At 43.8% G+C, this 15,156-nt stretch overlaps 2 protein-coding genes across 3 annotated transcripts in view; both read right to left on the bottom strand.

Annotated features, from left to right (window-relative positions):
* Positions 1–231: 231 nt before the first annotated feature.
* Positions 232–3,471, bottom strand: ctsla (cathepsin La). Its single transcript, XM_027029508.3, has 8 exons — positions 3,318–3,471; positions 2,342–2,477; positions 2,129–2,251; positions 1,836–1,988; positions 1,415–1,639; positions 1,127–1,295; positions 786–903; positions 232–701 (listed from the first exon to the last, which is right to left on the bottom strand). Exons 2-8 carry the CDS (start codon positions 2,465–2,467, stop codon positions 602–604), a joined length of 1,014 nt encoding a protein of 337 aa, XP_026885309.2. The 5' UTR covers positions 2,468–2,477; positions 3,318–3,471; the 3' UTR covers positions 232–601.
* Positions 3,472–6,547: 3,076 nt separating this feature from the next.
* dapk1 (death-associated protein kinase 1) overlaps positions 6,548–15,156 on the bottom strand; it is a 45,373-nt gene continuing 36,764 nt past the window's right edge. For both annotated transcript variants that reach the window (XM_035529680.2, XM_081714110.1), the window contains 6 exons: positions 14,081–14,266; positions 13,466–13,663; positions 12,188–12,326; positions 11,728–11,848; positions 10,992–11,180; positions 6,548–9,983 (listed from right to left, as the gene is read on the bottom strand). In XM_035529680.2, coding sequence (XP_035385573.1) covers positions 8,724–9,983; positions 10,992–11,180; positions 11,728–11,848; positions 12,188–12,326; positions 13,466–13,663; positions 14,081–14,266 — 2,093 coding nt within the window. In that variant the 3' untranslated portion in view covers positions 6,548–8,723. The remainder of the gene's footprint in view (positions 9,984–10,991; positions 11,181–11,727; positions 11,849–12,187; positions 12,327–13,465; positions 13,664–14,080; positions 14,267–15,156) is intronic.

Here is a 15,156-nt window from a genome sequence, read left to right as displayed (position 1 = left end):
TTTAGCCAACCATAAAGGGCTGCCTGCCTGCAAAAGTACCAACATTAATGTGGTGAAACTAATGGCAGTACTTTTAACCCAAAGAATTAGAGTAAATACTCAGCATTTTATAATTATTCCACGTGGTCCACATCTCAACGCATTAATAAGTGTCCACATGCACCCTGCAAGGACAGAAGTCCAAGACTAACTGTTCGGCCCTCTGCAATCATGAAGGATGTGACCAGCTCACAAATTGCAATCTTCCTTTAATTGATCATGAAGGTAGGAAAGAGCATTTTACATTTGGCAAATGACCTCTGCAAAATTAAAAAGGTATTTACATGAAGCAGCCAAAACAAAAGTCAATAAAACAATTGCATAAATTCACTAAAATTCATTAAAAATAAACCCTACAGTACACAAAGGCTTACATTGCCACTCTAGCCCATTACAGGTTGCATTGTATTACATTTCCTACAGTCAAATAGCTTTCCATTGCACTGCCAGTGCTCTTTATCGAGCAGCGGTGAGGAACATCTCACAGTAGTGAACTGAATGACTGGACCACTCAACACCATGGTACTCTTGAGCCCATCTTGACAGAATGGGAGTGTTCTCGTTAGACCAGCGGGTAGCTAGCAGCTGTAGCAATACCACAGTGGTTGTGTCGGTCCTTGGCCATGTAGACGTATCCCTGGTCTCCCCATTTCTCACTCCAGCTGCAGACAGAACAGTGTGTGAAACATTATGCATGCAATTTTAAGTCATCCAGCATGGACTCAGCCAAATGACCAAAATCACACCTGTTCTTCACGATCCAGTACTTTTTGCCAACTGCATCTTCTCCCTCGAAACCATAGCCGACCAACAGGACCCCGTGGTCCAGATCTTCACTGCTGCAGTCCTTCTCATAGTAAATGCCTGAGGAGAACAAAGACCAAACTCTTGTGAAAGGATAATTATGGAAGCATGTTTGTTGGCTCAGCTAGCTTTTCAGACATGCCCATTTCCAGATCAAGCACCAATCTAGACATTGCAAAATGATGAACCAAGACGCAAGAGTCACGGGGGTGTTGTGGTTACTGCTGTGTGGCGCTCCAGAACTAAATTAAGCTCTAGTTACATGCACTAATTGGGGCCTTACCTGACTGGTAAAACTGGAAGGACTCATGTCCTGCATCGATGGCCACAGAGACTGGACCGACTGCAGCCACTGCCTTCATCAGAGCATGCTCCTTTCCACTGGCGATGTCCACAAAGCCAGTGTCATTAGCCACACTGTACTTGGGATCATAGTGGCAGGGCTGATCATCCTTAAAGGGAAAGCAATAGTATGCATGATTTAACATGTTGGGTGGCCTTTATTCTTCCCAAATGACCGAAATCCATTTCACCACGTTGGCCTTGTGTTTGTCAAAGTGACCATACTTACGGTTCCAACATAAGGGTAGGACTCCTCAGAGTCCAGGCCACCGTTGTCCTTGATGTACTGAAACGCCTGGTCCATCAGACCGCCATTGCAGCCCTCATTACCCTCGGGTCGGGAGCAGTCCACCAGGTTCTGCTCGCTCAGGGACACCAGCTTGCCAGTTTTCCGGACCAACTGTCCCTCCATGGCGCCCGTGGTACTGAAGGCCCAGCAGGAACCGCATTGTCCCTGAAGTGACCAGCATGAATATCATTGCAAATACATAGACACTATACACAAACAAACTATATTATTGCACAACACTTAGTGAGATGTACACCCATTTCGAAGTGTTTAATGTGCACAAACCAGTTTAACCTATAGGGTTAAGCTGCCAGAGCCAATGAAAAAAAAAAAACCTTAGCTGTCAAACGAGACGCATTACCTGGTCTTTGACAGGGGTAACGTATCCTTTCTCCCTCCAGTCCAGCTGGGCTGGGGGAACCATGAAGTTGGGCTCCATAAAGAGAGACCCACTGGGCCTTCTCTCCTTTGTGTGCTTGTAGCCATTCACAGACTGCCTGAACTCCTCATGGGTCTGCAGACAAGGGTCAACTTGTTGAATACTGGACAGCAGTTTAAAAAGATACGCATGTAAATTTGTAGGTTGGAGTTCCAAGTTAATTGAAGCATTTTCTTTTCTGCAGGTGACTACATGTAGTGATTGCACCATCTTACCATGTCACCAAAGTGGTTCATTCCAAGGCGATAAGTGTGTTTGCCCATTGAGTGTTCAAGGTTGTGCAATTCAATCTTCTTCAAGTTCTTCTCCCACACCATTCTTCTCCAGCCTTCTTCCTTCTACAAAAGGAACCAAACCATTACACAATCCATTTTCACAAGCTTCACTATAAAGAAAAGGCTACGTGGGGAAAGAGCTCTGAAATTTACCTCATGGTACATTTTATTGTGCCAACCCTTCCATTGCTCCCAGTGAGGGTCTAGCTCGCGGTCCAGCCTTGGTGCAGCAAACGCTGCACTAAAGCACATTGCGAATACCGCCAGACAAGGCCTCATGACGAATAACCTGCAAAAACAAACAACGTTATAGTATTGCAAACGCATTAGTTACAGTGCAGGGTCTTCGTTAACCGCACTGCTGTCCCTTTCGAATCCTACACAGCTACCCCAAACTCTCGGAAGCGGTGAGGTTTATTTGAAAGAGAATGAGCAAAGGGAAGTTAAATCGGTTCCGAATTAATTTGTGTGAAAGGTTCCGCGTGTATACCGTAGGGCCTTGTATGCATGCAGACGGAGGCAATCCTATAGCTGCTAGCCACCGTCTTTTAAAATAATCCCCCTCTCTCATTACATTGCACATATTTAGCTACCTAGCTATATTTCCAAGAACACAGTGACTTTGGCCTAAACTAAGGCGTTGGAACACGAAGGGGGAGGCAATAGGCTTTTGTCGCAGTCACTGGGTGGACGATCCAAACGAAACTAGAGCTTCCCAGAAAAACGAAAATGACACTGAAACCACGCCGACGGAAGTCAAAGAAAATTTGGAAGTGAAACATTGAAGCAACCAGCTAAAGTTTAGCTACGTATACAAACAATAACAATATATTGCTGAAAGCCGATATCACAAATTAATTTTAGGCAAAGGCCTGTGTATCGGATATGTTGATAATACACGAAACAAAGTGGAATAAGCCACAGCCATCTCATTACTTACTACCCAGCAAACAACAGACACCACCGGGACGTATTTTTGTTAGCTTTGCACATAGGACACCAAACCTCTCACACAAAATAATTACATTTAAGATAAGAACACGGTGATGTAAACAAACCTATATAAAGACTAATTACGGTAAATAGCTACAATAGTCATACTAAGAACAAAAAACAAACAACGACTCACCCTTTCCGTGCAAATACTTGACGAAAAATATACCTTGTTGGAAACACCACCACGTTTATAGTCTTAACTTCAAAGGGTACAATTCCACGTTTCTGATTGGCTTAAACCTGCCTTCACGACTATCGAGCCCATCTCAGTGAACTCACCATATAGCATGTGATCTCTTTGCACGTGACTGGTTCCCGGCAGATGTTTTTTTTTCACGGTTTGATTTTTAATATTTAATCCAGTATTTAGTTCGGTGCTAATATATTGTGCGGATCATTGTTTAAAGGGGAGGGGCGTAACCTGACCGCACCAAAGCGTTTTTAAACTAAAGTTAATTAAACTTTTATATGTATTGTTTATTGCATTTAACACAGCCTGTTTGTACGACATTCCAGCGATTAGCACTTTCTGACGTAAGATTCTCACATGATTGATAAACATGACTGAATTGGTCTTGACCTATTAGACAGACCCTAACACATTGTTTTGTCAAACTGTCCTAACACTATGTGCCAATCTGACCTCAAACATCAATAGGCTATGTCAACAGTTAATCCAATTAAAATGGAAAACGGACCAAAAGAAGCACCCTCGAGTTTTTTTCTTTTCAAGAAGTGCTTTAGCATAACCCTTTACGTTGTAGAAGCATGATAAAATTATCTGAACAGCAAACAGTAACGTGAGTAAATTATTTTAACTAGAATGTTTTTAAAAATGTGAGATATAAGTTTGTGTGAGTTGCGATTAGTATATGCCATGCCAATCATCTCCAATCAATAACGTTGTGTGGGCGTAGGATACAGATAATCATACGACTTGATCGCATTTTTGTTAACAAGTAGCCTCAGAAGTGCTTTCACGGCTATATCACTGTTGCTTAAGTACAATGACCTTCTGATGCATTTATCTTAAAATGGCCTAATAATTTAGTGGAAATATCTCAAATCTGTTGGGCTTCTTTTCAATAAATGACCAAATGTGAGCAAATGTGTCTTGTTTCCAATGACAAATTCACAATTTAAATGGTGATGTGGATTTTATGACTCCACTTCCTCTCTTACACACATACACCAACAAGCGGGAGCAGTCATGGCCAAGTTTTGAGACTGGCACAAATTTTGGTTTTCACAAAGTTTACTGCCTCAATTTGTTTTGTTAAATGTTTATAGTGAAGTACAATTATAAGCATTTAATTAGTTTTTTAACTTAAAAAATACAAACTTTTTATTGACAAATGCATCTTGTTTAATCAGACTTAATATTTACTGTGTTGACCCTTCTTTTTAAGACTTTTGCAATTCACCTTGGCGTATTGGATATCAGCTTCTGGGCAAAATCTTGATTGATGGCAACCCATTCTTGCCTAAATAGTGCTTCGAGTTGATCACAATTTCTGTGTTTTTGTTTGCCCACTCTGTTTTTGAGGATTGATCACAGGTTCTCAGTGAGATTGAGATCTGGGGAGTTTCCTGGCCATGGACCCAAAATGTCAAGGTTTTGTTCACCGAGCCACTTGGGTTATCATTTTTGCCTTGTAACATGGTGTTACATCATGCTGGTAAAAGCATTGTTCATCACCAAATTCAAACATCCATGTTTGGATACCATTCCTTATTCATAGCAGTGTTCTTTGGCAAAATTTTGAGCAAACCCCACTCCCTTGGATGAGAAGCAACTCTAGACATGAATGGTTTTAGGATACCTCACTGTTGGCACAACACAGGACTTATGGTAGTGCTCACCTTTTCTTCCCCAGGCAATCATTTGTTCAGATGTCCAAAACAGTCTAAAGGGAGCTTCATCAGAGGAAATAACTTTATCCCAGTCCTCTGCAGTCCAATCCCTATACTTCCTGCAGATTGTCAGTCTGTCCTTGATGTTTTTCTTGGAGAGAAGTGGCTTCTTTCTTGCCCTTCTTGACACCAAGTCTCGACACCAGAAGCCTTCGCCTCACTGTGCATGCCAGATGCACTCACACCTGCCTTCTGCCACTCCTGAGCAAGCCCTCATCCAAGGGAGTGGGTTTGCTCAGAATTTTGATCAGGCAAGAATGGGTTGCCATCAGTCAAGATTTTGTCCAGATGATGATGTCCAACATGCCAAGGTGAATTGCAGAAGAAGGGTCAACACAGTAAATATTATGCCTTTGATTATACTGGATGTATTTGTCAATAAAAAGTAAAAGAAAAAAGTGAAATGCTTATAATTGTACTTCAGTATACCATATAAACATCTGACAAAAAAAAAACTGAGGCAGCAAACTTTGTGAAAACCAAAATTAGTCAGTCTCAATACTTTTGGCCATGACTATAGACTTACAAGTGGAAGACATACATTATTCAGGACAAAGGGCTTCACCTTAAGATTGACACAGTAATATATTAATAATATAATGTACAATAGATCTTGATACAGTTTGAATGGATAGAAATATGGCATTTTGGATTAGCATCTTAGTAGTGCAAGCATTAACTGTGTCTGTTTTATAATTTGTTTGCCTAGTTAATATTTATTAGAGGAAAAACGTCTGCTGATAATGGATATTTCTGAGACACCTGAAACGGAAAGCGAAGAAGGTAATGTTACTGCCTGGAGGGTAGATGCAGTTTAACAGTTCTCTCCAGTTGTTCTGCAATTTCTGTCTAGATAAAGTTAACTTTAAATATTTGAAATGAAAGCCCAATAACTGAAATATCCTAGAAATAAATTTTTTTTAAATATTACAATTTTTGGAATAAAACTGAGGAATTTTTTTTTCTTTCATAGCATAACCTTAAGTGATCATGTAATGACTCAAGTTATTACATTTGCTATATCTCTACACTACAACTTGTATGCTCACTTTGCATTGAGATGGTAGCAGAAAAAAACATACTGAAAAACAGTGACAATTGTTTCCTGCTTCTGAAGACGAGTCCAGGCACGTCTCACTGTTTCCTTAGGAGTTGACAAATGACATTATCATTTCACCATTATTATCCGTTTTCATATTCATCACAGCTAATCTGGGGTTAGGCCTCAATCAAAGAAGTCAAGATAGACAAATATTGCTTGAAATTCCAAGCACAGCACTTTTCTGACACCTTGAGTGGTGCTGGATGTTTTCAAAGTTGATAATCATCAGGGCTAGATTATCAGTGATCAGCAGAGCAACAGCAACCTTTCTTAGAACAGAAAGTGGTAGAAAATGCAATTACAAACAGCACTTTTGACACGTCTGACACAAAAGCGAGACAGCCCAATGCTGTCAGGTAATCCAATTTATTATAAAAACATACTACGCTGTTTTAAGGAAGTATCAGGGACATGGCATTCAGAGACATGCTATAGGAATATAATATAAATAGATGAAAAGTCTTGTGCAAAGAGATGACTGTACAAAATCTTAAATACACCCAGTACCTTTCCCCACTAAAACCCTCAGCAGAGTTTTAATAGGGGATAACATGAAGCTCGACAACCACTGGTATAAAACAGACAGAGCGAGACAGCGCTCAATAATACAAACTCAATCATGACAGAGAAATAAATGTGCTGAGTGGAATGAGAACATAGCTATGCACTTTCCCCTTATTGTGTTTTTAATTTTTGTCAAACTGCAGGTCAAGTGATAAACCAGAGTTGGTCCGTTGGAAGTTGCTGGATAACTGTTAATCTATTTAGGCTTTTTTTAAAAAAAGAAAAGAATTCACAAGGAATTCCTTTGCTCCCCTTCTCTCTCTCTCTCTCTCTCTCTCTCTCTGTGTGTGTATGTGTGTGTGTGTGTGTGTGTGTGTGTGTGTGTGTGTGTGTGTGTGTGTGAGAGAGAGAGAGAGAGATGGAGTTATTGGCTATTACAGATTTTAGCTGTCATTTCAGTTGACTGACAAAAGCAATACATTAATTTCCATAACATCATAAAGGCCAGTCTGCAAAAATAAGCATTCTGGATCTAGAATTAATTCAAGCTACACTTTCACTCATGAGTGGGGATGCCTAGCTTTTATAGGCATTTTCGTAGTACATATATCTAGAGCACTGTTTTGACTCCAAATATACACCAGTGAATTCTAATTTAAACCTCAGTGCAAAACAAAATGGACATTTCATAAAACCTTTGCCTGATTTCAATCCATTGGAAAAGGGATATTGTTTTGGTTAAATATCCACTGAAAACAGTACAGCTGAGCATGAAATGAGTTCGAAATGAACATGTCCTCTTAGACGGTGATGAGACGTGTAAAACAGGAAATATATATTAAAGTTGACAACTGTAACAATATTGAGATCATGCTTTAAAAACACAGAGCAGCCAAAGTCATATGCAACCGAAACTGCATTAGTAATGGAAACTGCTGTTACAATTCTTTACTTTCTGTAATATTAGGAATGCACACGTAGTTACAGTAGCTTAATAGCAATATTTAAGTCCCATTGTGCAGATCTGACTTTCGCAATGAAAATAATGTGAAAGTGTCAAAGCAAATCCTGATCCAAAGTGGTGATAAAATATACTTAGTGGCTTAGTAGGTTGTGCTTTCCCAGTGAAATTGTGGCCCTGTGATTGGACACTTTAGAGGACTTTATATAATCTAAAGCTTTGGAGGGTCAGAAAGAAATGCTCAATGTGTTTCACGTGCTTTCTGTGCAGTTTCAAACCCAGTCTGAAGGACTGTGTCCTCTGCAATGAGGTATCTTGGAACAAATTTTGAACAGAGCTTGAGAAAAGGCTACAATTCTTTATTAAAAATAAAAATAAATAAAAAGTAAAAGCTTAATGAATTTCCAATATGGATAGTTTTCTAGCATCAAATGGTATGCATATAACTTTAGTATATTTTTTTTCTTAATTTGAGGCAGAGAAGTGTGCTACACAACCCAAAACCTCAATAATCTCTTTGCCTTTGCTGTAGAAGCAACAGATTTACAAAAGGGCGTCTAAGGATTGAAATACTGACAAATATTCATTTTAGTAAGCGGGACTGGGTGTGTCCAGGATGGCTTGTTGACAATGGATTACCATCATAAAGGCACTCAGTTGCTTGAATCATTATAGTATTGTTTAAAGTACTGGGGCTGATAACCTAACTCATCCTTCTGTTGTCAAATTTAGTATAAACCGCATTATCACAATAGATATTGGAATGTATAAAAGAATACAAAATTGAAGAACTCCTCATCGATTCAGATGAGATTTCTCCTTGATGTTTTATGAGATTCTAACTTGGAATAAAAACAGACAACAAAAATACAACATAATTATTCTTAAACCAGGCACTCTCTCAGGGTTGCCTCAGAGGAATGAGACATTCGGAAACGGCAAAGTGTAGCAAGGTTGATGAGTACTAAGATTCACAGTCTTGGATGAGGGAACTGAGATATAACAACACTCCACAGGTTAAATTGCACATGTTCCTCCATGCACATAGGGGGCGCGCTCTAGCGTGAGATGACAGAGCTGATGGAATTGTAAGACGTTGCACCGCCATTGCAGACTGGGCCGTAGCGTTCCGGTGGAGTGCCTACACTCTCTGCGTTCACCCGGAAAACCGGTGCTGCTTTCAGTAGGAAATCAGCGGCGTCACGACGCCCGAGTTCACGAAGCTTCGCCACTAGTACACCTACGGTAGCGTCTGAGCGCTGACTCCACTCCTGCAGGAGGGCCGCGGTTGGGCTCGGGACAGAGAAAGGGTCCAGCGGCGGAGTTCCGTTTGTGCCAGTGCTGTACTTGGCGGCTAGCTCACTGAGGCCCAGGTTCATGGCAAGCAGGCACCAGTCCTTGCCCAGGGCATCGGGAGGGTCCAGTAGGCGACAAAGCTTCCGTCGGGCCAGGTAGCCGATCTCGGATGCCGGCACATCCCTGCCGAGGCTGCCCCGCTTGTACGTCTGGGCGCAGCCTAGCGCTACGATGCTGCTGAAGCTCTCGCGATAGCCGCCCATGGTGTTGGCCAGAGCACTCTCGCCACGTGCCTGGGTGCGGAAAAAGTCTCGCGGCTGGTATAGCATGATCGGGCCGTGGTGCTCGCGCAACTGCTGGGGGCTCAGGTAATGGCGGGCGGTCAGCAGGCCTGGCAGCGTGGCGGCCAGCAGGCCCTCTGCCATGCCGCACAGCGTGTCCAACAGGGCATAGCAGCGGGCGCGCTCCGATTCGGGCCCCCTCAGCTGCACCTCCACGCCCTGGCCGTGGTTGACCAGCAGCACCAGGGCGTCTGCGTTGCCCAGCCCCACCCGGGCTCCGCCGTTCCACAGGCGGGCATCGTCAGCCTCGGCCTCGGGCCGCTGCTGCCGGCTCCAGCGGCACAGGTTGACCTGGAGCTTGTGGAAGAGGCCGCAGGGGAAGGGTGTCAGGTGCTCGGCAGGGACGATGCGCACGCCACCGTACAGCAGGGTGTCCTCCACCTCCTCGTCAGACCAGGAGCGCTGCAGGCCGCCCGTGCGGATCAGCGCGGGGATGTCCACCATGCCAGGGTTGGCCAGGTCGCGTGCGCACACGTCCATGGCGTCCAGGATCTGGAGGAGCTCATCCACATCGCCCTCAGAGACCAGGGTTTGGAGCTCCTCCTGGCGGTAACGCCCCCTGTAGTGGTGGATGGCTTTGGGGGTTTCGATGGAGAGGAGCTTGCCCAGCACGTTGGAACAGAGCCAGCGGGGGTCCAGCAGAACCACGTCCTGGACCGTTTCACTTTGCATGATATTGATCTAAAGCCCAGGGATAAAAGAGAAAAAAAAAAAAAAAAAAGACATGATAAGAACAGCTGAGGTGAGTTACTATGGCGACTGTAGCAATCAGGTGTTGAGTTGAGTTTTGGCTCTGATTAATCACAGCATCTCAGCAACCAGCGATCATGACCCTGAGCACACACAAGTCCCTGCAGAACTGGTGAAACCCTCAGTGTTTCCTTGTGCCATAATGAAAGCAATGTGCCTTGCTTTCATTATGGTCTAACTCACAAAACCCATTGTGTGCTATCGTCACACAATTTGAATTTGCACTGAATATTTATGCAATCTAATAGAAGAGTGACATTCAAATTATTAAAGTAGAACCAAAAGAGCCAGATAACATTTAGTGCACAAACAATTTTCACGCCTAGCACCCGACCAAAAGACATATCACGAAAAAATACCCTCATTCACTAAGATCCACAATTGCTCCCAGATTGGGAAACCCAGCCAATCAGTGATATAACACTGCCCTCTAGTGGATTCAAACCCCCCCCCCCCCCCCAATTTTGATAGCATTGAATTTTATTATTTTATTTAACGAAAAAGGACAAAAACTCATCCATCAGAGGACAAAAGTCATCTAGCGTATTATGTAAGAATGTTATGGCAAACACTCGGATGTCCTTCCGGCTGTTTTGTTGTTGATGCACTGCTAAAATAGTGTAGGAGGTGTAATTGGAAGAACAGGGGGGATAGCTTTAACCAGTGCCACCCACAGCTTGTAAGCATACTTGGTGCTGAATCCTGAAGACCATTCATATCTATGCCACTTGATTAACTTGGAGCGGAGAGCAGAGGTTATTCAGATCAGAGCACAAATTATATACAATAATAATAAAAAAAAAAAAAAAAAAAAAAAAAAAAAAAAAAAAAGACACGCATGGCTCTCTACCTCGCTCTCTCTCTCAATCAAAATAAAATTTTATGGTGCTTTTTAAAACAGATGTCTGTTCTCTCTCACACATACGCGCGCACACACACCTCTCCCATGCTGTGCAACTGCAGGGCTAGTTCGCGCAGGTCCTCTTCGCTGGCCAGAGGGTTGATCTGCTCCTGCACGTCTGCCACAAACTGCTGCCAGGACATGAGCTGATTGGGCCCAGTCGTTCTACGCCATGAAGGCAGAGTGGCCAACAACTTCTCTGCTAGCTGAGTCATAGGCCTGCAGCTCTGTGAGAGAGATAGCGAGGGCAAGGGAGGGAGGGAGAGAAAAAGTGTGTCAGGAGAGACTAACAAACGCCAGAAAATTTTGTATTTTGGGTTCAGAAACGAGATATCTTTCAGCTGACGGACCTTGGCTAGAAGGAACGCTCATAAACAAACCAGCCGGGGGGGGGGGGGGCATGGTAAAGACAGAGGGGCCTGGGTGAGTGAGGTAGCTTAGGCAGGGAACGGCTGCGGGGGTGTGTGGGAGGAACAGAGAAAGTGCGAGGGATGCAGGGGGAGTGAGGGGCTCATTAGGGAGAGTGCGTGTGGGATAGGCCTTTGCTTTGTGTACGTGCATGTGTGTAAGAGAGTAGCAGAGGGCTATGGGGAAACATAAGAGCGCTCAGACTGAGTCATAATGGACTACTACTACCACCCCACACACACACACACACACACACACACACACACACACACACACACACACACACACACACACACACACACACACAGCCACTCTGCTGTCACGAGGCCCTTCCCCGTGGCGGCAGTAACTGAAGAGAGCACGTACAGAGATGACAGAGTTGCGCAGCTCGGACAGAAGGCTCCTCAGCAGCTTCATATCTCTGGAGGTGGAGGCACCGGCGTCCATGATGAAGAGCTTGTCTGCTATCTGCAGATCATTCCCAAACCTGCGCAAGAGCACAAGGGATGAACTGGCCAGATCCTGAAGAACTCTGCAGGAGGTTCATTATGACAGGTAGTGATAAAACAACCAAAATGTTTATTTATTAATAATCATAAATGCCCACTCACAAACAAATTAATGTACTCAGTAGTTTCAAAATACATGACATTTGCATAATAATTCGGCCATACTCTGTATTTCTTGAGTAATTAAGCATTACCTAAGCAGTTTATCTAGAAAGCCAGAAATGGGGCTCCAAGTAAATAAAATGAAAAGTCTTTGTGAGTTTTATATAACGTTAAAAGTCTTTTTAATGAGCATTCGGCATGGCTGGGCAGGGTACCTGGTGCGAACCTCCTTCAGCAGTGCCCTCTCCTTGTCGTAGCCGAACTCTCCACCGAACGACCGAGGCAGGTTGGCGATGTCAGCGTGTGTGGCCACCAGCACCACGCGCAGAGGATTCCGGATCTTCCCGCCGAACACTGAGGACACACACAGTGGGGCAGCACACTTAAACGTCAGTCCCGCTCATCCTTACCGAACACTTGCAGCGAGGGCCTGCCTGGTTCAGGTCTAACACACACATGCACACACGCACAGGAGTCAGGAGTCAGAAGTGCACAGATTGTCTCCCTAGTCTGTTTTCCCATTATTTCATGCTTGTTTCATCACGTGTTTCGGGTTATTCAAGCATGTATTTTTCAGTCAAGGTGATCTACTATGTTGTCCTGTTTCTATTTGACCGTTTAAAATAGTCGATCTTTGGCTGTTTTTCACTTAAGGCTTCTGTCTGCACACTCTGAGCATGTGACAAGAGCACATGACAAGCTCACGTTAGTGATCTTAGTTTTGCTCAAGTACAAACAGTTCCATGCTCTGCTGATGCACCATTTCTGTTCGTTTCTTTGTTCTTGCTCATACTGTAATATTGTACGGTATTTTTTTCCTTAAGAAAGATTTGCACTTGATTAACTGAAGGCGTTTATCTTGTAAATTATAAATCTTTTTTTTTTTTAATCAATGTTTGCATGTTTTTGAAAGTGGCCCTGAATATCAGTGTCGGTAATAAATGACTAAACATGAATGTAAGGCAAACGGAGTGGTGCAGTGCGTCTTACACTGGGTAAAATCCATTCGAGAGCACAGACAAAGAACTGGAACAAACTGAATGTGCAGTAAATAAATGTGTGTTGGAAGGTGAGCCGGTCTGTGTAAAAAGGAAGAGGGATTAACTAAAACAAGAACAATATCCAGCTAACTGCGTACATGAACAGAAATCATCTCTATCTGTGTACACAGACAGAAACCATCGCCATCAGTCTGTGTACAGACATAAACAATCTCTATCTACCTGAATTCTGGGACACATGGAAGAGGCAAAGCAGAGCAGCAAAGCTACTGTTTACACTATTCCGGTGTGCTGATGTGGAGGAGCAGAAGGATTACAACTGGACCGAGACCCTTAAGGCCTGGACCTAGACCCTCTGATAGTGGCTGAAGAGGAGCATCCACTGAAGCACTCCAAGGAGCCGTAGTGTTAATGGGACAACTCAGAGACAGGCCTGCAAACCGGCCACCTGCGGAGTGCAGAGACCCCCCCTCCCCCTGTAGCCCCACCCACCTATGTTGTCATCGGGCAGGGTTAGGGCCTTGAGGCAGTTGAGCCAGAAGGTGACGTGGCTGAGCTGCGTCTCATACGGTTCCTCCAGGCTGAACAGCACAAGGTGGATGGCCGTGCTGTCGTTGGCCGCAAAGTAGTCGTACGTGCAGTAGTACACCGGGTTTCCGGAGAACTCCCACACGCTGAAGTCTCCCACACCTGACACACACACAGACACAAAGTGTTTTAAAACTTCTCCATTTTCTTAAGTAGGTTTCAAAAGCTCCCGCTCAATAATTGATCGCTACTAATCTTCCAAAATCCTCATTTCAATTCCTTCTAGCACTCATCAAAATGAAGAATTGCGAATATCAATAACTCAGTCAAGTTCCATGAATAATAAAAACACTGAATAAACATTAATGAATATTTTAATAAGCTAGCCATCACTAAGCCTGGTGCTTTAAATAATTAAACCACTTAAATTACGCCAGAAAGGGGATTCATATTTGTATTTGGCTACCAGTATAAATGCTGGACATAGCCAAGCAACTGTATGATTACAAATATAAACAGCAGCGTGAGGAGGAGTGTGCGGAACAGAGTGAGGAGCGAGGTTGTCGGCCAGTCTCTGACCATTGACGTTGGCTGTCTGGATGTCGATGGCCTTGGTGGCCGTGTCGTCGGCCACCGACAGCGAGTTGTGTGCGGGCGTGAACACCTCCAGCATGCCTTTAGTCAGACTGGGCTCGAACATCATACTGCGGCTCCGCACGCTCACGTTCTCGCAGCCTGGGTACAGGTTAGAGATACTCGCCGAGACTGTGACAAGACGCACGCACACACAACAGATACAAACGTACACACACGCCACGCAGACAGAAAAAGCACACACACACATACCGCATGTGTGTACAACACACACAAGAAAGAAATGTCGCACAACACACAGGCAGACAAACACAGATCATTAGACCATAGTTTAATTTGAGCAATTATCACTATTAATCCCAATTACTCTGTTTAAAAGTTGCAGGGTTTAAAAGTTGCAGGCCTGTAACTGCATAATTGAGAAAACCATGCAGTAACAAATTATAACCAGAAGGGGGAGCTAAGTCCATACGTGCATAGGGGAGGAAAAAAAAAAAAACTTGTGGTGGAACCAAAAATCTTATAAGTATAGTACCTTCAAGTGTGAATGCCCATCTATTATTAGTATTTCATGTATTGCATAGTATTTCAGATATGAAATAAAATCTGTTCCTATTAAAGTTTTCAGACTAGAGTTAGTGAATCCACCCTGTACATTAGGTATGACATTAATAACAGCATAAGGTAATTATGGATTACAGATGTAAAGAATGTCACAGGCACATTCTTAGTGACGTGATTATTAAAGGACAGCCTCGCAGAGAGGGCTGACAAAACAGGTTCCTGTCATGTCACACAGTCCCGTCTGTCACGGGAAGAAAGACAGTTGCACAAACACTCTGTCAGCAGGCACGTGACAGAACGTTCCTCGGCCCATCCAGTTGAGACTAGAGGCACAAGAAGCAATGGAACGACTGGCAAGCCTGTGGCACAGTGGGGGCATGCACAGTCGTCGCCGTCACACACGGTTTTTCCTTTTTTGGGGGGCCTTTGTTCGCACGCCCTCGCGCGCCGATTCGGAGGGATTCGTCAGTCATGACACACGGAAGATGCCTCATGCT

Source organism: Electrophorus electricus, chromosome 5, assembly GCF_041902795.1.
Source record: "Electrophorus electricus isolate QZ-2024a chromosome 5, ASM4190279v1, whole genome shotgun sequence".
NCBI classification, from domain to species: Eukaryota; Metazoa; Chordata; class Actinopteri; order Gymnotiformes; family Gymnotidae; genus Electrophorus; species Electrophorus electricus.
Note: the sequence above shows the minus strand (reverse complement) of the source record. Positions and strands in the feature narration are given on the sequence as shown.